General features: G+C 37.6%; 1 protein-coding gene across 1 annotated transcript in view; it reads right to left on the reverse strand.

Annotated features, from left to right (window-relative positions):
- LOC306861801 (ras association domain-containing protein 3-like) overlaps nucleotides 1–23,360 on the reverse strand; it is a 41,110-nt gene that overhangs the window by 2,139 nt on the left and 15,611 nt on the right. Inside the window, exons 3-5 of the mRNA XM_079404284.1 lie at nucleotides 6,395–6,502; nucleotides 4,235–4,490; nucleotides 26–141 (exon numbers count right to left, since the gene is read on the reverse strand). Coding sequence (XP_079260410.1) covers nucleotides 26–141; nucleotides 4,235–4,490; nucleotides 6,395–6,502 — 480 coding nt within the window. The remainder of the gene's footprint in view (nucleotides 1–25; nucleotides 142–4,234; nucleotides 4,491–6,394; nucleotides 6,503–23,360) is intronic.

Consider the following 23,360-nt stretch of genomic DNA (forward strand, 5'->3'; position numbering starts at 1 on the left):
ATAGAAACCTAAAGTGAATGCTCACCAGGACTTCACCGGTTTGCTGCTCCTTCAAGACGAAGCTGAGCGTATCTGTACTGGGTCCCGCCACCAGACGCAGGAAGAGAGGGTGTTCTTCCTCTGAGAGCTTACAGGTGTACACTGCACACACACACAGACACAACACACACCATTACCATCACAGACAAAAACAACACCAGGTAACAATAAAGGCCAGTTCACACCAACTATAATGTTTTAATAACCATTCTAATTCTTTGAGAATAGGGAAGTCCACAGTACAAGAATAAAAATGACAACGACAAGAATGATATCATTGAAATCACTGGTTAAAAACAATGACATCAGAATCCACCTGATTTTCAAACTGAGCACTCATAATAAACATGGTTATTGTTAAAGTTATTGTTCATGGTGTGAATAGGCCTTCAGGGATCATGATGGACAATTGATATATTATATATTTTTATTTGACAGCGATGATTTAAGCTCGTAATGCATTCAGGACTCAGAAAGGCCCAGAAAGGATACATAAAAAAATTCTAAAATAAACAAACCTCTGTCAAGACCATCAACATACACATTTAATTTATTTCAGTTTTTTAAGATATAAAACCATTTAAAGAGGATGAATTTATTTAAAACTGCTTGTAGCATGCTAAAAATTCATCGTTTTTGGATTTAAAAAAATTATTTGTTGCAGATATAACCATTTAAATGATGATGAATTAGAGAAACTTCGATAAGAGGGTTTCAGCAGAAAAACTGTACCTAAGATCCTCTCTGAAAAGTAATTTCATGTCAATTAAAGCACATAAACTTTAAATTCAGCCCTGAATCAGGTTCTCTTTAATAAAGGCCTGACACACCTCAAAGAGGAAGACATGCTAAACAACACCGCCGCTAATGTTGATCTAAGGCCAAAATTCACAGCAAAAACAAACTTTAAGCATGAAAAAGGAAGCGCTCCATCTCATATCAGGAACAAAAGGTGATTCTCTAGAACTTCTGTGTGTACTCTAGCATTATGGGAGATTTTCTTTCACCTAGAGTGTGCAAAAGGGCTCAGACCTGCATTTCTTCATTTTTGAGAAATCTCTCAACTCACTTCCTGTTTAATGGATGCTTCCTTCTACCTCCGGCAGCGGTTAATCAGAACAAGCAGGGCTGTTATCATGTCTACACTAATGCGGTTGATTCATGGTCTTTTATATGCCATACTGCTGTGATATCACACATGAGGGTCTGTCTGTTTCTAAGTACTTTCTGTCTGTTAATGAGCTCTGAGGTGGAAGTTTATCAGTGTCTAACAGTAGAAGTCGTCTAGACGGGCTGTTTAAGAGCTGGACAGACCCTTTACATGCATTAAAACCAGCTGTAAAACCCAAGCCAAACACAAAGTGTCACATATCTGTCTCCTAGCGTGTGCTGGAGATCTCGCACAGTGCTGAGATCATGAAAATGCTCAGTCTCAAAAAAAAAAAAAAAAATCATCCCAGACAGCCTCCTAAGCAAATATTCCCCCATTGGCGGCAGCACTTATTGGCTCCTACACAAACTCCTACAAAAGAAGTGAAGATGAGCGTTATTGCTCCCCAAAGTCCTACGATGCTCAGTTCATGCAATAAATCAAGCAGAAGTGCTATTCAGTGCATCTGAATCGACTGCGCCATGGCAAAAGAAGCTGTTTTACCTGAGTTTGCGGTCTTATTTTTTTATTTGGATCAGTAAGAAAATGCAGTACATTAAAACAAGTACATTAGACAGTAGTCTAGAGAATATATTCAATTATTTTTTTTATTATAAAATACAAACGTAAATAAGTAAATAAATAACAATAGCATGGATAAATATATAATTTGGGGATTTACTAAAGAGTCATTTTGTAAATTCTTTTTTTTTTTTTTTTTAATAAGTTAATACCCAGATTTTTTTTCAATGATAAACTGATATATAAGCCATTTTGTTTTACATTTGCAGTCTGAATTGAATGAGATAAGATAAAGCAGTAGTGCAGATCCGACTTTGTAGGCATATTTTTAGTATTTGAAGTGCAGTACATTATTATATTTTATATGTACATTATATGCATTTGTGCAGTATATTAAAACAAGTACATTATACAGCACTGTAGAGAAAATGAAATAAACAATAATTTAATTTTATACAGAAATACAGAAAACCAACTGTACAGAGACCATTAAAGTACATTTAATAAGAGGAAACAACAAATAAATAAACAAATTTATTTTATAGATATATCTATTTATTATCAGAATTTAAACTGATTATCAGAATTTTTTTTTAGATGTTATTTTTAAATAAGGTAATATCCAGACTTTTTCCCATGATAATACCTGATGTTTAATCCTTTTTATTTTTTTAGATTGGCAGTCTGAAGATAAAATGCTGCATAAAGAAAAATTATTACAAAAGACAAGACATCTTTCTATTGCTTTCTGTATGCAAAACAAATGCAGACCAGTGTAGTCTGATTCATGAATGAATAACTCTTATGAGTCGGTTCTTTTAATGATTCGTTTCCTTCACATAAACCAGAGCACATTCAAGCCCGGTGCACAGATTATGAAAGCAGGTACTTGAAATCACTGAGCCATATGTGTGTCTGGCTTCCTGTTGTGTGTGTGACGTCAACGGGGGCTCAGACAGTGGCTGGGGTCCGTCAAAGCAGTAAGATGGATTAGAAACACTGACATTCTTAGACCAAAACCAATGCTAAGCCTCTCAGGAATCCACTGTTTGATGCATAAACCCAAAAAACTATTCAAAATCAACTAGTCACTAGGGATGCACGATATTGGATTTTTGCCAATATCCGATATTTTTCATCTAATTTTGGCCGATACCGATATTTTTCCTTTTATATTTATTATATATATATATATATATATATATATATATATATATATATATATATATATATATATATATAACACCAAGTCTCTCCTGTGCAGAAATTAAGCAAATTTTTTTTAATTTTGGTTAGTTTTTAACTTTTTTAATAGAATTAAATAAAAGATAATGAAGGTTTTTTGACAGTACATTGAAGCTTTGAAAATAACTATAAATAAACTATATCGATCGCTGCATTTTGTCACCCCAGAAAGATGCCGTGTTAACCCTAACATTTTATTTTTAAGATTTAACATTTGTAGATGGTCTAAAACAAAAGAGTTGAAAAAATTCTGAAAATCTTTTAGAGCTCATGATTTGTTTAAAAAATAAAACACTACACATTAATGAATAAATCAGTATATATAAAAATTATTTAATTTACAAGTGTCATGTTTGTGATTTTTTTTTCCATTTAAGCTATAGCTTCTGACCATTAAATCAAAACAAAGGCTACTCATTATTTTATGACATCAATTACGGCTTTGCTTAATCAGAAACACAGTCTAAATGTTATTTGTGTAGGCTATTTTACTTTTAATTTAATTAGAAGTAGGCTAATTAACAGCGCCCCCTACAGATTAAATCTCCTTACCGAACGGGCGTTAGGACCCGGGGGAGGCTGCACTTCTGCCGCTGCATGTGCTACTACCGTTTATACACCGAACGCGTCATTCTGTATGTGCTTTTACAGATTAAGTGCAGAATCTAAATCAGTGAATCTAATCGTCATTTAGAAAAAACTTTGCTTCAAGAACGAGCCACACTGCTGACGTGATCTAATCACTAGCACACCCTGAGCACATGTGAGTTAACCCATTCCTCTTATTGGCAAGACATATCGGCATAATTTTTCATATCAGGCCGATGCTGATATTTACATTTAAAGCCATTATCGGCCGATTCCGATATCAGTACGATAACATCGTGCATCCCTACTAGTCACTATTACTAAACTCAGTAGAAGGCCAACCCGACCCTTCCCCATCTCAGAATATCCCTGTATGGCATTGAAATGTGGGGAACGAGGCTGGTTAGTATCTGCCAAAGAGCATTCAACAGGTCGCCACAGACATCAGCTGTTGTGTATGTGTGTTTACTACGCTGGCATGGTGTATTCTTGGCACATACGTGCACAGAGTAACAGGTCTGTCCTGAATGTGCGAGTGCGTTCATAAATACACACGCGTTCCTCAGATTGACCTATTTCAGGAATGCATCCGTTCCTGCCAAAACACATACTGTATGCACTTGGAGACCTGAGTCATTACTGTGCGCACACACGCTGATGCATTTTCTGCATTCGCGTTCGGCGTCTCACCTTGGTCTTCTCTGCTGAAGCGTTTGAACAAGGCGAACTTGGCGGGGTTGTCGGCCACGGTGAACTTTCTCAGCAGGGCTTCGATCACCTGTCGCACCGTGTTGGTGCTGCTGATGTGCAGAGTGTTTATGGAGCCGCGTGGAAGGTAAAACGCCTCCTGACCTTTGACCCCTCCCACACCACCTCCTTTCACTGTGATGGGCCTCCGCAGGTCCAACTGCACATTGATGAAGCCGGTGTACATGCCGTTAGTATTCTGCAGGACAGAGACAGCGGAAAGACAAAGACTGACATTAGATTACAACAGCAAAGACATGATCAATTGTAGCTAAATAAGTGTTTTTCTCAAGTGAGCATCCATTTAGTTTGAGAAAATGCTACATTGCTGTTTTTAGGATGCATTTCTGGACAATTTTATTACTATATTTGAGTTTACAGTAAAATCACATTCAATTATACATTGCGCTTTATACAATATTGATTGTTTCAAAGCAGCTTCACAGTGATAAGAAAATAACAGTATAATATAGCAAAGCTCTTCAATTATGAAATAAATACAATTTAAGCATTAAATCATCTCCAAAAAGACAATGTCAGTATTCAGCTTATTTTAGTTGAGGGTTCATTCAATTTAGTTATATGGCAGTTAATGTTACAAAGTTAATTAGTTATGAAGTGGACTCAATTCAAATATAAAGTAAACTATACATTTCTGAATATAATTAAAGCAATCAATAAATAAATAAAATACACATACAATTAAGTGAGTATCCTTTACTGTTTGTGTGGCAAATAAATACTGCTTTGGTTTTATAAATATTCAAATACTTCAATAAGTGTTTCTTAGTAACTTGTATTGTCATTAACTGGACAGTTAAGTATAGTTAAACTGTTTAAAATGATGAGTAGCTTGTAGCTTGACAAACTTCAGTTTCAAAGCATCTTCCTCAACGCTGGTGAGCACATCTTGCTGTGGTATCTGACTGTGTCCAGATGGAGCTCAGATTTGAGCTTCTTCTGTCTGTAAGCTCATTAGTTCAAATGGCTGCCGTGACTGCAGGCTACAGGCGAGACACGGGGGGTGTAATTACAGCTCACAAACCTCCTCTGAAGCTCCACCACACTGACACACAACCCTACTGGAACACAGGCCTGAAACGTGTGCCTTAAGACACTGTGGATGCTTAATGAGTAAAAGCTCACATATACTAATACAAAGTGTTTGTGCCACCGTGGCTTAGTTAGGTCCAGACAACACATCTCTCTTGAAACATGTCGTGTCAGAGATCAGTATTTGTTAAAGAGCTAGTATTATCCAGACAGAAACAGTCCTGCGATAAGCAGCTGGGCTCTGGACAAAGGTACAGTGGTAAAGTCTGATGTTTTGACATCACAATCCTTATGGCTGTCACATGGTCCGACAGAGAAGATAAAGCTTTTATTAAAGCAACAACGATAATTAACTCTGAGAATATGAAAAAGAAGATAAAAAAAATCTAAATTAAAAATATAGACTTAAGAGTTCATAGAATTGCAGTTTGCATTCATGCTGTGTATGTTTTTGTTTTGTTTAAACGTTTGTATCATTTGACGTTGATAAAGCTCTTTATTAAAAGGGGCAATCATAATTCTGAGACACTGAAATAGAGAAAAATTAGACAAAAATGTATATTAAAAATACATGTCAAGTTTTCAGAAATGCAATATGCATTTATGTTTGTTAGGTATGATTTTTAAAAATATTTGTACCACTTTTATTTAAAAAATGTTAATTAATGACTATAAAAAAACATCAAGTGGTGTAACTATTAAGCAAAAATAAAATATTACTTAAGAATATTACAAAAAGATAAAGCTTCAAAGAAAAGTGTGTTTGTGTGTCTAACTAGCTTTCTTAAGTTAATCCATTTGACAACCTGAACTAGTTTTGAGGTCAAAAGGGGTTTTAGGGTCTGTAATATAACAATTGGACTTTGTATTTAAATTTTTTTATCATGTCAAAATATTAATATTATTATTTTTTTTAAATCCATAATATATATTATACATAATCCAGAATTTCTTTTCTGGAGGAACTTGTGTACTAACAAACACTTCTGTTCACGTGGATAGACTTTTGAATTGATATAGGTGGATGATATGTGTTCACCATTAACTCACCAGTGTCATTTTAAAGTGGTCACGTGACTCGGTGTTGTACTGCTCAACCTTGTGTCTGATCTCCTCGTAAGTGAGATGAGTGCGCAGCTCTTTTTCTTTCTCCACATCCTGAAACACAGAAACACAGACAGTGAATACAAGCATTTAGCAAGCAGAAAGGTCAGCAAAGGTCAACCTCGCTCGCAGATCGTTTTTACAGCAGAAGAGGCACGACTCCAGTACTGCTGAATAATGAAGTCATTCAAATCAAAGGCTTCTTTGTCATGAGCCTGTTACTGATGTGGGAGCCCAAAACACCCACATATATACCCTCCTAACTAGTGACATCCACGTGTCAAATGGAGATAATCGCTTTACTTCTCAAACAGGATATCCTGCAGTTAACAGCAGTAGGTAAACAAACAATTGCTTTTTCATTGTTTTTATTTGTAATTTAAAGATTAAATGCATCTTGTTCCTTGACATCCAATGACACAAGATACGAACCCTTAAAGGGTTTATAATACTTCACTCTCCTGGAACAATATAGCCTTTAAAAGCTACTACTAGCAGAATATTGTGTGAAATGTGTGCAGCGCACTCTGGTCTTACATGGTCATATCACCAAGAAGCTGATCTGCTTTCATGAGCGCTCTAAGCTCAAAACAAAAGCACAGAGCCCCTTATAAGGGAACAGTCCTGGGCTGAAGTGACAACACATTGACGGACAAGGGCCGTCTCAGCTAACTAGAGTCCAGAGGCTGAATATTGTGAACTGTTAAAGACAGTCATAATTCCCCTCCTGCATGGGCCAAGACTGCCTGGAGTGTTTGCAATAACAGGTCAGGGCTCCAGACAAAAAAAATCGAGTAAGGAGCCATTGGCTCCTATAAAAGAAAAACTTAGGCGCCAAATTATTTTTTTAGGTGCCACAGAATAAAAGTGGTTTATTTTATTATTATCATTTTATTTTTCCCCCCTATTTTAACATTTCAATCATTTTGTCATGTGTTTATGTCTTATCTTTACTAGGCTTTATCAGCATTTTAATCCATCTTGTAGATGATCAGGTCGACCGGGGGACTAAGGTTCACTTAAAGTGTGAATTAAATGTCTTTTACAACTTGAAATATACAGTCACAAAGAATTGTTTGTTACACAGAATCTGTACCAATATCATGGACCATAACCATAAGCATCACTTGGCAACTGAGTGCAGTGCATCCTATAAATGTTGTCAGGTCTTTCACACATTCAGTCTGTTTTTCTTCATTAGTAAAATGCAATTTTATAGGAGGAGTTGAATCATGTACAACAGAATAAGTAAAAATAATATGCAACAGCGCATAAATATAGCAAACCGCTCCTCTTTATAGTTATTTTTCTAGCTGACTGATGAGTTTATGGACACTGAGTGGTTATTCTGAGGTAAATGTATTACAATGCAATGTTTACAAGCTTTATACATTTCCTCAGTTTGAAACACTGAATGAGTTGTACACTGAATGAGTACAACAGTAAGTTGTACTATAGGCTTTCTTATTGCCCACCTTTTGATCATGTTCATTTCATACTATAGTAGTAAATCGAAATATATAATGGGTTCACTTGCTGCTTTAACTGAGGTGCTAAAGAGATCGCGCCTGAGCATTAAGTGCGATACTCTCCGCTCGCGCGATCCGGACGCATACACGGACCGTGTGGACGCGGGGTACTGGTGTTTATATTACCCAAAGTGTGCGCTTGTGGTCCGCATTAAAGAGCACCCAAACCGCATAATTTGAATTTCGTAGCATTTTAAAGCTGATACTTTGTTTATTAAAAAGTAAGACAGCACAAAGCTTTTTGCGATTACTGGATGGCAAGTGCGCTTCAAATAACAGGAAGTCTATGCATTAACAGAACACAGCATATAGACTAAGATCTCGATAAGAAGATCTGTGATATTGAAATTAGCTGATAATTAATAAAATTATCCATTGCTTTCATTGACGTGAACTCCGTTATATTTGCATATGAAGCGGGAATTGAAGAACGGATTTATATCCGTTTTGCGAAGACACATTTATGTGGCCAAGTGGAAATGGGGAAAAGTTTTAACAAATCATATAGATATCCGATCAGAGAAAATGCATGAAGTGACCAGGTGTAAACAGGCCCTTTCAGGTCTCTCACTGCGTTCAGCAGACTGTGTGCGGCAGAGACGAGGACTGTTTGAAACTCTTTTCAGTAAAACTTTGATGCGCATCGTCTTATGTAAGTTTAATAGTGAACGTAACAAAAGATGTGAGCGCAAAACAATCGGGAAAAAAGTCCTTTCATGCAAATTATATATAGTCGCCAGTGGCGACCTCAGCAAAAACTTCACTCGCAAATTAATATTTTTGGTCGCAAATGCGACCATTTTAGTCGCAATTTGGAGCCCTGCAGGTGGTTTTGTGTTGCGTGCATTGTTAATGAACTTTACAGTGCATGACTCACGCTGTTTTCATACACAGAAAAGGCTAAACACCTTTTTGAATTCCTAAGTTTATAATAAAGCCCTAAAGCTCTGAGAATAAACATATTTCCGCTACTTTGCTGCTGTAATATTAGTGATGTGCAAAACTACTACACATCTTCAAAAAGACTACATAATAATTGTATTATTCTTTATAAGCAAGGTTCAGCGTTCCTTTAGGATAACTGACAAAACTAAATACCTGTAAATAAATAACTATAAAACCATATTTAAGTTTCTAATTCTCAGAGAGGGTTTTCCCATGGCAAATGCTAAAGCACAATACGCTAAAACCCTCTCCTGTCTATAAACTGATCATTAAAGCAACGCAGATAACAAAATAGTTAAAACTCACTAGTGAGACTAGTCAACTATCCTGAACCATCTCAAGTTAGTCAATTTGCTCATAAATCCATTCCTGGTGCTACTTTGCTTTAGTAAGGGATGATTACACCTAGTGGTCGACCGATATTGTTTTTTTGACAGCCGATGCCGATATCTTGGAAAGCAGGGTGGCCGATGGCTGATATAAATCCAATATAATTGTATTTATTTTAATGAATATTTATTAATATAAATTTTAAATAATTTGAAAATGGATTAAAAATGTGTAAAATAAACAATTATACTTTAGTATTTTTCACAAATAAATAAATACTTAAAAAGGAAGTAAACACTGTAACCAACAGGGCACTCATTATTCTGGGATGTTTGTGTGCATTGGGAATCATATTTTTTTTTTTTAAATAAAGCCAAGGTAACACTCATTTTACATACAGCACACAGTGAAAATGACATGAGTGGGCAAAAGCGTAAAGCACAGCATAATTTGAAATCACGAGCTTGAAGCTGAACTCTCCTCCTGTCCGCATTTAATTCACACGGGCCGACCGTCACACAGAGAACACGTGATCATGCAGGTTACAAATACACACTTTATAAGATCTCACAGCTTAATTCGACTAGTCTGCAAGGTTTGTTAAATTAAAATGTTCATTAGTCATTCAAAGATTTGTTTAAATGATATAAATGTGCATTTGCTGAATGCTGAAGGCAAACGAAAAATTATTATAATGTTTGCCTTTCAATTACTAATAATATAAAAGCAATCGATATAACACTTTTTTTGTATACCTTTTAATTCCTTTGTTTAACAGTTCTATCTGATTATTAGACAGACTTCTATCAGTATTAGACAGAACTGTTAACGACGACAGCGAACAAGAGGGAGAATGTGAGTGCTGTGTGCTCAGGCACTGCCGTTCTCAGCGCTGTCAAAATAAAAAAGTCTGCCATGCCGCCTCGAACGCATCGGCCAAACAGAAAAACTGATCAGCCGATGCCAATATTTGAAAAATGCCAGATATCAGCTGATATATCGGCCTTGGCGATATATCGGTCAACCACTAATTACACCCTTAATCTGACTTTAGCATCCTCATAGCTCTGAATGGGGGAATGCTAAATAGATTAAACCAGGAACAGCTGCTTAACTAGTGCACCAATCAGATATCTTATGGACGAGACTGCTTGGGCAGGTGGCTTGTGATATTTGAGAAAAATAAACTTTGAATAAATTAATAAATCTATAGTATTCTCACAACCGACTGTATAAATGAGACCTTATGATAGGTCAAATCTTCAATGAAAGAGCTTAGTCTTTCCGGTACATTGGATGTGCCAACTGTCACACCAAGAGGGTCATTAGCTTAATCACTTCACCATCCTGATTCCCGACAAGCACAAATGCGAATGGAAAACAATACTTCCCAGACATTCCTATTAAAGGATTCGGTCATGTGTTCAGATCAGACCAATTAACTCAACCCAACACTCTTTGATGAAGTCACGAATACAAGCAGAGAGCCCATTAAATCCCTCTTCACCACAATAAAAGCTATGTGCTTTGTAAACGTGGGGCCAATAAGGTCTCAGCGGGGCCTGTTGAGCTGTTGAATACATGTAAGGGATTGCAGCTCACCACATCAGCTTATGCCACCTATGGGTTCAGTGATGATCAGCTCTATGAGGGTTGTTCATTAGCCAAGCTGAACCGTGCATGTCGGTCATGTAAACTTTGACTTTTTGCCCACAAAGTAATAGTGAGACTTCATGCCCCAACAAGGTCTTTCCACAATGTAGTCCAACTAGAGTTGACGTTTATCTGTCTTTGTCAAGGTACTGTTGATGTAATGCTTGGGAAAGTAGACACCATGAGCAATGTGTAAAGAACTAAACCAGTTAAGACAGGGTTGACACAGATGCTTCTGCACAGTGGAGCGTGACAAAGGCAAAATAAACACTAACCCGATGAGGTAATGCGATGAGAAAAAGCAGCTCTACCTCCCTTGCTGTGAGGGATTGTGTGTCCTCACTCTTAAGTGGAGCGACACATTGAAAGAGGACAGGGAACAAGAAGGACAGGTTAAAGGTATCCTTGAGGTCCGACTGGTCCGTCTTTACTTGTCGAGAGATCAATCAAGGTTATTTTAAAGAAAAATTAGACCAAACAAAAACAGAGATAGCAAACTTCCCTCTGTAGCCCCCACGGTGTCCTTGGTGAGCTGATAAGCAAGACCGGAGGGTGTGGCATGTGGTAATGTCAGGGTTTTTGTTCCTCGTTTTGAGTCATGTGCTAGCCGAGTTCTGTCACACATGCTGGTCATGACATACTCGACTTAAAGGGAGCAGGAAACATGAGGTGTAACCTGACTGGTTTTTCAGGGTCACTCCTATCTGAAAAACTCTTGACTTGTGCAGATAAAGCACTTGATATCATCTGCACAACTGAAAGATAAGTTAGACGAGTGTGACAGTCAGAAAAACAAGTTTCAGCAGACAAGACAATCGAAAGACAACCTGCTTTTTATTTTTAGCCAAACTTTTGCAGGGGATTTCTGGGGACGCCTATAATGACCACACTCATCGTGCTTGCCAATGTACACTGATGTGCAAGCTGCAATAAAACACCCCCTTCTCATTCCCCCTACCCCACAGGAAGTCCCTGGCCACCACACCTTTCCTCCCCAACACATTCCTCAACTAATGGAGTTGCTGTAGCGAGCAGTAGAGAAATTGTCAATATCCTTTTGCAAAACAAAGGCTGGACAATTGTCTGACAAATCACAGGCATAAAAGTGACCATTCTGTGTGGCGTCCTGCTCAGCAGGACAGTGGGCAGACTAAACTGCATGATGTGATTCTAGAATAGTCAGAACTGCGGGGAGGTTTACAGAGTACAGGAAATCAGGCCAACAGGAACAGAGGAATGGAAACCACCAAGGAACTTGTTGCAAGCTTGGTGAACACTCACGCCAAAGCTCATCAACTGGTCACATTTATGAAAACACTTCCTTGGTGTTGTGAAACAAAAATATTGAGTCTTATTCTGGAATCTTCAGGTTTAACCATTGGATTTACAAGTTAAGTGACCTTGAGTTGCATCGCTCAAGGCACAGGTATACTTAATTTGTCACGTCCTCGCAGCTTTCAAAGTATACCGTGGATGAGCGCGGATGGACGAGTCTGATACACCTACTTGACTCATTCGGTCAATGGATGGCCAAAGTATACTTTGGCCTTAATGATCTCCGTTTCGCTTCTGCAAATCTCAGCCAATCACAGTAAGAAAATGACCCACAATGACATCCATGTTTTACACTTATACTAAGAATAACCCGTTTTGAACCTTCCAACCAGTATTTTGGTGCTCCAGCATATATTCATGAGGTTATCTATCCACGCTGTTCTATGACTCATGGGATCTTTCACTATGAGTACTATAACATCCCCTCACAAGGGAATGCACACATATGCCTCATTACGCCCATCAGACATTGTCCTTTAACCCTCAATGTTCTTCTAGACTTGTCCTCCTACAAATTACAGTTTCATAACTCTGTTTATGTCTGTAAGGAACGCCAAGGGAACAAGAAAAAGTACCGCAATGTATATTACGCAAGCCAGGCATGCTTAAACAGTACTAGGTGTGTGACGAACCTGGAAAAGATCCTCCACTGTTGCTGTCCCCTACAGAAAGGCCAACAATAACACAAGAACCCCACAAGGACTCTTACAAGCTGCTTTCATTGGAAAGCTTGACCGATGCCTTCCAGCAATTTCCATTCTGACGTCATAAAGCTCTGCTGGGATAGTAACTTGTGACTGACAGCTTGGTTTCAAAGAGTTTTCAACCAAAGAATTAGGGTCATTCTAGACCATAGTAGGTAGTTCACAATATTGCCAAGAAGGCGTCTCGGCCTGACTTAGGATTTATGGGTAAGCTTCAAAGATTACTGATAACATAAGATAAGAGTTAAACCATAAAAACAGGGTGTGGTTTGTTTTGCTTGCAACTAAAGACAACTCTATACTGTGAAAAAAATCTGTTGCTTCTTCTCGGAGAGACGACTCCTTAAGAAAGCGAGAAACTTGAGCCCTTCACAAACCAAAAGGACTTGCACACTACAAGCTGAATATGATCACACAGAGGAAGTGGAGCTGTCTGACTCACCATGGCGGCCCAACTGATCATAACAAATCAGGCCAGATGGGAGTACAGTGTCAGAGTACATTCACTGATCTCAGAGACCAATGAAACTAAATCTCACTGTATGACATTGCTGGTCATAATTCTTAGGAAACCTGCCCACTCACCACAGCTATGGGGAACTGTGAGAAAGAAAGAGGAAAAACGTTCAAACTTCATGGCTGGTGCTCATCTGTTGTTGCACAAAGCTGAAATATGAAATCACAAATCAGAAAATATCCAGTGCTAAATCTGATCTACTCTGTAATAAATGTAGGCCAAAGGGGGAGATACATGACGTCAAACAAGCCTCTGTTAGCCCTTCAGAGCCGTGTCCAGCTAATTTGCAGTTGGAGAACAAACAACAGAATCTTTCAAATTTATCATTAACAGGATGTCCTCTCTGCACACGATTGCTCGTGATAAACATTAACCCAGTATGGAGGGTTTTAACTAAGAGTGTACAAGATCTGGCACAGTCATCTTATGCAACAAAAGCAAAAAAAAACAGTAAGACTGTGCACTAAAAATGTCATGAATCTAACACAAAAAGATCCTGATTTAGCTGGGAGGATAAGAAGAATAAAAAGGACCTTTGTTCAAAGGGATATAGGATACATTTACCACAGTGTTCAGCGATGATGTCATTCCAGAGAAGCGATGGCTTAGGAACGATTTCAAAGAAAGTCACAGAATGAAAGCGGCTGAGATCAGGTGTGACACATGCCAGGTGCAGCCATGTGACCTGTGCACTCGGAGAACTTATCCAGTTTCAAACTCAAATTCACCAAACTTTGCGCCTTATCTCTGCATGTGTGTGTGATGTGGGTATGTTTTTCTGGTGAATGATTTCATTCAAACAACTGGACTAACATGAAATATATATATACAAACTGATGTCAACAGTAATGAAAGGACTGAAGGCCATTTTGGTTTTTAAAATGACAGATAATGGAAGCTGCAACAAATATTTACTTACTTTACTTACTTTACTTTTGTCATTTAGCAGACGCTTTTGTCCAAAGCGACTTACAAATAAGAAAAAGTAACTAAAACTAAAAAGTTACAACTCTATAAATACTATCTACCCACATATTTAAGAAAATAAAGAAATAAAATAAAATTAACACATGCATATAACAACAACATTTCAATAATAAACATATCAATGAAAAAATTAAATAAAAAGCTACTACTATCCCTTGCCGGTGTCCCTGCCCGGTGGAGTCGCACGGTAGAGTCGATGGTCTTTACACTCTTTACTTTTTTACTTTTGTCATTTAGCAGACGCTTTTGTCCAAAGCGACTTACAAATAAGAAAAAGTAACTAAAACTAAAAAGTTACAACTCTATAAATACTATCTACCCACATATTTAAGAAAATAATTTAACCAGATTAAGGTGCTTGAATAAAACTGCCAACAGTTAGATCTAATGAAATCCAGGAAGCGACAACCCTCGAGGAAAACTCTGGAGTCTAAGCTTGTTTCCTGATGGATCCATATCTCTAACTGAAGAAAAAAAACAAAAACAAACACAGATCTTTAACAGCATAGAGTTTCTCAGAAATTAAAAATGACCTACTTCATCATGACAACTCTAAATGGGCCAAACATTAACAAAATAAAGAACCGTTCTAGTTCTAATACCACACAACATGTCATGTTAATGCAAAGACTGTTGTTTATATGTAGCAGAGGGGACTTTGAGACTAGATTTATTGCTCCAATTCAATGGCAATGTCAAGCAGAACATTTCCTTTGCTTAAAAACAACTGTTGTTTGATTTTGCATAGATTCAACAATTAATTCCCAAACAATGACATGTGCTCCCAATGTCAGCTGGAAAGTTTATCTGCTGACTAGGCTGAGGTTTTTCATGACATTTCAGCTGATGGTCTGTAACAGCGAGACCAAGAAACAACTCCCTTCATCTGGTCTTATCTTCCTCTTTACTATAATTACAGCTCTTCTCTGAGAAACTGCAACCAGATGCTCTACATGTGGATCCACATGAGTCTAACAGAGCCGTGACCACAAACAATGAGAGGGAGAGAGTGGGATGTGCATGTCTGTAAACGTCAACTTTTGACCCATTTTCAAAGCTCAAAGAAAAATCAAAGGCCTCTCTGACACTCAAAAGCAATCAGATGGACAGGGGTCTAGAGGCTTTAATGGTTGCATTGACATGGTATGCAACTACTTATGCTGGAAAAGGTGCAGACTTTGGGTAGGAGCTGTTAAATGTTTCTGTCATCAAAGGCAGCTTGTAATGGGCAACTGGAGACACATACCTGGATGATAATCAAATACTCCTCCATGACGCACAATGCTACTTTGTGGACTAATCAGATTAAGTGGCAATGCTCTCTTTAGCTGTGCTTGATGCCCGATGAAAACAAACATAGTGGCCTACTGGAGCCTTGTAATCTGATGCTTCCCTGAACAGTCCCAAAATAGTAAAAAATATTGCTTCAGACCTCTTGTGAGACTCTGCATTTGTTTTGATTTCTTAATCATTCAGGTTTGTGTAAAGCAGGGTCTTATTCAGTGATGACAGATGAACAAACACAGTGGAATTCTTTCCATTCTGTGATGCAAGGGCACGACAAAACATGAACTCAAGAAGCACAAAAAGAGAGTTTGCATGGTATGAACGGAGCAAATATTTGATTCAACGTACTATGGCTGGAGAAAATTTCGTTTTTCACTGCACAGTTGCAGTATAAACAGCATGTACACTTCACAACACCTTCTCTAAACAGTTTTCCCTCATGTGAAGGTCTGACACTACTAGCATTTTTTATAGAACACGTTCAGGTCACATTGCAGCTCAAAATAAAGACAAACAAAAACTTGAAATAAAATAAAATTAAAAAAAATTATACAAATATTTAAAAAAAAATGTATAGTTTAGAAATAGAATAGAAACTGAAGCAAAACTTAAGCTGAGACCTGTAAGTTAAATATTAAAAAAAACGTGAACATATGAATTCTTCTATAGCCGTCTAAACATCGTTATGATGTAGTTTGTACAATACACTTGTGTGTGACTAAGTTTCAGAGTTTTGTAACCGTTCTTTGCCCATCCTCCGCTATTTCCAGCACTTAATCAAGCCACTCTTCTTTAATACGTGAGGACGTTTTATTTCACATGTCATTGCATTTGCTCTCGTGTTGAGTGCACCGCAATAATTGAAGTATTCAGTTTCTACAGCGACTCATTTGGTGCATATCGTTCTCTTTCTATGAAACCTGTAAACCGCATTCACCGGTTCTAACTCTGTCGTGACATCAGCTCTATAGCGGTTTGCCCGAGCATTGCTATTCTTTTCCTTTTACTGGCGGCATTCAATCAAATGGCTTCCCAACTCATTTGTGTGTGCGCGAGGCACATTATTTCTTCTGAGCGTCCACGGTGGAAGAAGAGCGCGGTCGCACGCGTGCTCAGCTTAAAGAGAACATTGCGTGGGAGCCCTGTATTTAAGGTAGCCCGTCAGGCAGGGCAGTGATACATTTTGGTTGCCCGACTGGAAAACACAATAGCCCCGGGACGTTGGGCTAGCGATTTTGCGAGCCCTGCACATGCACAAAATATCATAAAGATCACCTCAGATAAGTTATAATGACATTCACTACTCAAAGTTTTTATGAAATTAGTTTTTGGTAAATCAATCAAATGTATGTGTTGCCAAGCGGCAACACTGTGCAATAGTGGAACGATATTATTGCAATAGTTTAGCTAGCTAGCAAGGTCAGCTGCAATCTGTTAAGCTGTAACAATAACAATATTAATGCTAGTGATACAATGTTGATAAGTTGTATGTTAATGGCATGTGTATAATGGATAAAATCACATTTAAATGGCAATTTTACTTTTGATTAGATATGAATACAGGTAACATTACTTAAGTGAGCCACTGGCCTACAATGGTGTCTCAAAAAGGCAGATGCAAATATCCTGCCTGTAAGGGTATTGTTAAGATGAAATGCACCAAATATGAGGTATACCTGTGTCTCGCCTCTGGAAAAAAAAAAAAAAAAACAGCTTTGTGAATTTTCATACACAAAGTTTCAAGGTTTATTGGAGGGAGGGGGGCCTCAAGTTCATAGTCTTCCTCTCATAAGATTGCGTAATGTTGAATTTTCATGAACTGCTGTGTTTATTTAAATAATATTCATGAAAAATGTAATGAAATTCAAAGAATATAAAGCATTATTCAGCTAAAAAGAATGGAATAAATAAAAGCAGAAGTTGTTGGAAAGTATGTATAACTTATAAGTACTGTGTTAAAGCTTATAATAACACCAATTGAATCACCAAAAACATTTCTGAGGAAAAATATTAACTACAAGTAAACTTACACTTATTCTAAGTTAGATCCACTATTGTATGTTGTTGCCGTATGGCAATATCATAAAGTACCTTAAAATAATATTTTTTATAGCACTTCAATTAAGCCATTCCAAGAAAAGATAGTGTCAAATATTTTTTTTTTTATAGGTCTATCATAATGTGTGCGGTAGAGGGTTAATTTATTGCGACAGTATAATTTTAATAAGATAATTTTGGAGTGAAATGGCATCTTTTTGACAGTTTTTGTGAAATTTACAAAGCCAGGCTTTACTCAAATCTTGTTAAATCAAAATATCTGCTATAAATGGTAAGATTATTTGTTATAAACAGCCAATCTTTGTCACAAGACCTTTGCAATGTAGCCTATAAATCCTTCTTTTAAATGCTAAAGCTTTTGGTGGTCCATTCAGGAATTTTACATAACTGTGAAAAATGTTTTACCAGTCTATAAACGTCTATTCTGGTATGTTTGAGGAGATATGGGTAGTGTGAAATAAACATTTAGTTCCAGTTCTGTGGATATTATCATCTCTAGCACACATATTCTTCTCTTCGCTGCTCGGCCTGGATTTACAACAAGCAGGCGTCTATGCAGGATTCGTGTAAACTCAGATTGGAGTCGGCAAAGGTTTGCATTAACATCCTCGAGATTTATCTTTCTGAGTGTGGCTTCATCTAATGCTCAGTGAGTGCATAAACTCCTGCAGCTACCAGACACAATTAACATCATCAGTGTGATTAACGATCCACATAATTCGACTGATCACCTGATCCCTAATGATGAATTGACGTAATGACACTTTGATCAGTATCTGACGGCTAAAACATGCCAAGCGGAAATCTGAGGATAAACCTGCAAAAGCGTTAAACAATGGATGAGAAACTTTCACAAGAGTTCAGAGCTAAGTTTCTTTGTGCATTCAGCGCTTGTGTTGGCAAAGCATGTGAATATTCAAGGCCAATGACGTCAGGCACAAACCATTCAATGCCAAATGGTGCAACTCTGCCACAAACACTCGCAGTGAGTTACTGTAAACATGCACATAACTGCAATGATCTACTGGTACAGTTGTGACCGGGCCTTTTTCACCCACAGTAAGCTCTTTTGAGTTTTTTCTGTGAGTGTACAATCGCTAATTTAATTTCCGCTCAATCAGGTTCTGAGTTATAAAAACAGCCTGCGGACTGTAGATAACGTCTGTCTTTCTTCAGGCCTTTTTCCCTACATCGTCCAAAAAAGCAAAGCTCTCTGAATGCCAGGAAAACAGTTTTAGCAACTTCAATAACAATTCACACTCTCTTCCAGTGTAAAGATAAACGGCTGCTTAAAAGGATTGTTTACCCAAAAATGAAAATTCTGTCATAATTTATTCACCCTCAAGTTGTTCCAAACCTGTGTGAGTTTCTTTCTTTCTTCACAAAAGAAGATATTTTGAAGAATGTTGGTAACCAAACAGTTGACAGTAGTACTTTTCCCCCCTTACTATGGAAGTCAATAGCCACCACTAACTTTTTGGTTACTGATTTTCTTTAAAATATCTTCTTTTGTGTTTAACATAAAAAAGAAACTCATACAGGTTTGGAACGACTTGCTTTGATAATAAGAAGGCCTAAATGTTTAAACTGCACCTGTACAGCATTCTGAAGTTAAAATTAAGTCAATTAAATGATGCAACAAAATAAACCATAATAATTTTCACTCAATAAACGAAGCCATTATATCTCAAAGTTTCTCTGAGCGCGGTGTCCCACACAAACCCCCATGATCCTGCTGTTTTGCATGCATGCCTGCCCCAGCAGCTGTTTCCCAGGGTCAGTACATTTGAGGCATGCAAGAGGTGACAAAACAGATGAAGTACAGGGCATATCTGCTACGCTTAAATGCTGCACACAAATTTTGTAGATACTAAGTATCTATTTGTATCTTGCACATACTTTGAAGTGCCCTTCTGAGAAAAGCCAGATTTTGGGTTAGCTTTGCTGATGATGAAATACTTTGGAGGGGGGCTTCTTTGTCAGAATGAAGTAACAGGAAGTGAGCTATAGAATTGTGCTGGGCTGTTCAAGGAACTGACTCATTCCTTTTTGAGCAATTCCTTCTACAGCTGCTACTTTACATGATGAATGGTCATTACAAACCACATGTGTAGCCTGCAAATTCTAGAAGCCTGGAATTTGATCCGTCAAGACTTTATAACTCAAATCTAGTGAGCTCTCTTGCTTTCTAGGGCTGTCAAAAAAAAAAAAAAAAAGAATTTTGAATATTCGTCGAATTAAAAACATTTTTGTTTCATTCGAATTTTAGGTGTGCATCAGGCAGCCTTATCAATGGCGCACGAAATGTGACGACGATGTAAGTGCCGTTGCATTTTAATGCTTTTGTTAGCCTATCCAGCTGAACCCACTGGATGCGGCGCTGCTACGTTGTTCATTTAAAATATTGTGGAAAACGAGAGCATCATTAGCTATGTTTCCATCCAAAGATGCGAATTTAACTAGAAACCCACCAAAAGAATCTGCCCCTGGAAAATTTTAGTCACATGACAACATTAACTGTGTGAAAACTTCTCTACGCTGACATTTTCCTCACAATTGGGTAATTGACAGAAATGTGGGGGTGATACTGTGAATCTTTTCTCTTTGAGCCCCCCTTAATGTCACACATGACTGTGTAGAGGCCATATTCAAATCACATGTGGTCAGTCACACTGGTTAGTTTTACCAGCGACTGAGACTGTGAAATTATGAGCAGTTGTCTTTGATATGGGCATGCGGATGTCAGCCAATTGAGAAGCATGAAAAAGTTATTGAACAAAACAGCTTTCATGAGCTGTGAATGGCCTACTTCAACATAACTTCCAAGCCATGATGGCATGACGTAATGCTTTTAAACAAACCAGAAGTCACATACAATCAGATAACAGCTAAATAAAGATAAATTGCACGATAAAACAAAACAAACAAACAAGTGTTAAGTGTGCAATGCTGTGCTAAATCCATCCCACATCATCTTATGTCCATTCACTGTTTGAAACAGTACTTCCTTAATAAAGTCTGACACAAAAGAGGCATTATTAAGGTCATGCCTGATGGGATAGCTGCCTCATACTGTGCCATTCACCTATGCAACAAGTTAAATAACAGTGAGATATGCAGTATGTCATGAATATGGTTAAACTCTGTTAATGATTGCTCAAAACACTATTCATGAATCATAAGCTCTAAAAGTTTTATCAAAATTTTAAAAGGAACAGCTGATCCCACCTGAATACCACTAAACACTAACTTATATAGTTAATAGCCTTCATATGCATACATATTCACATATATAGATTATAAATCTGAAACTAACGTTACAACACATGGTGGTGCCATTGCAGCAATATGGCACGAGGGCTTCCATAACAAACAAACAAACTAATATCTAATTTATTTAAATTTGTTTAAGTAAGCATAATGTAAATAAATTCACCTTGAGGTTCGTGGGTTTAACCGAAGGCTTGTTGAACAGGGAAGTTCTGGCAGTGAAAAAATATTCCTCTGAATCCTCTTCCAAACTACTGTATCCACTACTCATGGTGCTCGTCCACGACATTTGAAGAGAAACTCTTGATACATCCAAAAACAAGTTTTATATGCGCGCAAAAATACTAATGTATAATAAAATCAAACGGGTAGGTGAACACGACTCACCGACGCTCCGTAACCATCGGCTTTATTGCTCCCTAAAAGACGAAACAGTCGGCAAATCTCAAAAACACTTTAAATACGTAATATCTATGACTAATAAAAGTATGAAGTGTGGAAACACTATAAATACTTTAAAACCCACGGAAACGCGCCCGGTCGAGTCCTTTCAAACTAAACTGAGTGAAGAGGAGCGGCTCGCTGGAAGAACACACCCACAAACAGTTCCTCATCTACTGGCTCCTGTTGCGTCCCCTACCTGCGTATCTGATTAGTGCTCATTTCAATAAAGCTTCTTTCATAAACGGAGGGGGTGATATGATAAAATAAACAAATGCTCAATATAAAATAATAAATTTTTTAGCAGTAATAATCAGCACAAACTATTCTTCCGCCGAGTAAAATAGTTCATTAAGCTGACTGTGTACACACTGTTGCCACGCAACTTACAGCAGCTGCTTGGCGTATTAATACAGAATTCAAATTAAGTGAGGCGGCAAATTTATAACGGCTTTTCATCCAGTAAAATGGATAGTTTTAACTCTCTGCTAGTAATAATGTAATTTTCTCTGCCTGAAGAGTAATGCTACTGGACAACTTTTAAAATGTAAGTTCACTTACCTCTATAAGTATGCAGCATAAAGAAGCAAGCTTTCTTATTTTCCTTCTTTGAAACATAGCATGGACTACTTCTCAAGTTGGTGCAGGCCTACCATCTGAGCTAAAAATATAGGTTTGGGGCATTTAATACAAGGCAGTACGCCCATATGAAAGGGTGTAGCTGTGGACCAATGCAAACATTAGGACCAACCATGTAAAAGTGGATGGCAGTTTGATGACAGACTTAGCAGCTATGTGAAAGATGTGTGTATCATAGCAAGGTAGAACTTGGTTCGGTTACCTTACAAGCGTGAGACGGACAACTTAATCATTGTGATTGTTAATTAACATGTTTTGACAAGAACCTGTGACTATGGTCACAGAGGAAATGGGTTCCCACCACTTTTACAACTTCTCACATTTCAGGTCATGTTATCAAGAGTAAAGTTATCTGATCAGTCAGTCATGAAGAGCAAATTTCCACCTGGAAGCTGCTAACCAGTAAACAAATTAACCCACCCAACCAATCACAAATTACAAACCTCATTTTTATTACTTTGTGTTGGACATAAGGTCTGGTTTTGGCTCTACTCCATGAGCAAACCCATCATTTCTGGGGTTAGAGACTCTGTAATTTATCCAAAGATGCTGGGTCCCACTTTTCTCTAGATCACAGATATCTGGAGAATTAGAAAGTCGTCCTAAAATTACACATGCAAGTTGTAGCACATTCTTGAAAAAGCAAACTATTGCTCTATTATATATTCAGAAGTGCTCATATTTATGAAATCCTAAGCAAATTTTCCACTAAATCCATGACAGCGCCTCAGCTTTGGCTTGCATTATCTGTCAGGCCAAATGCATTACTGCGAACAGCGCCAAACAGTTTTTATATCAACTTCTAAGAGCTCCAATTCAAAAGAGCACAGACATCTTTACTGTGTTAACAGCTGCTTTGAGGTTTTAGCATATTATGTTTCCAAACTATTTTCCACTTTATACATGTATATTTTGTATTTTACAGTACGTCACATATGATAACAGCCCACCCAGTCAAGAGAAAAACGTCTGATTCTAAAGAGTGAAATCCAAGCAACATCTGCAGTAGATCAAGGACAGGGTAACCACGCCCCATAAACTGCAGCTTTCAAGAAGTTTGTGGAAGGGCAGTGCTTAATTTAAACCCAAGAACATGGAGAAGACCTAAAAATACCCTGTCAGTAAAGGCACGGCCAAATCATGCAAACCAAAGGCATCAGCCTTTGGTTTGCTATGTCAAATTAAACAACACAATCTCACTGCAAATCATAGCACGT

This window comes from Barbus barbus, assembly GCF_936440315.1.
Source record: "Barbus barbus genome assembly, chromosome: 42".
Taxonomy (NCBI): domain Eukaryota; kingdom Metazoa; phylum Chordata; class Actinopteri; order Cypriniformes; family Cyprinidae; genus Barbus; species Barbus barbus.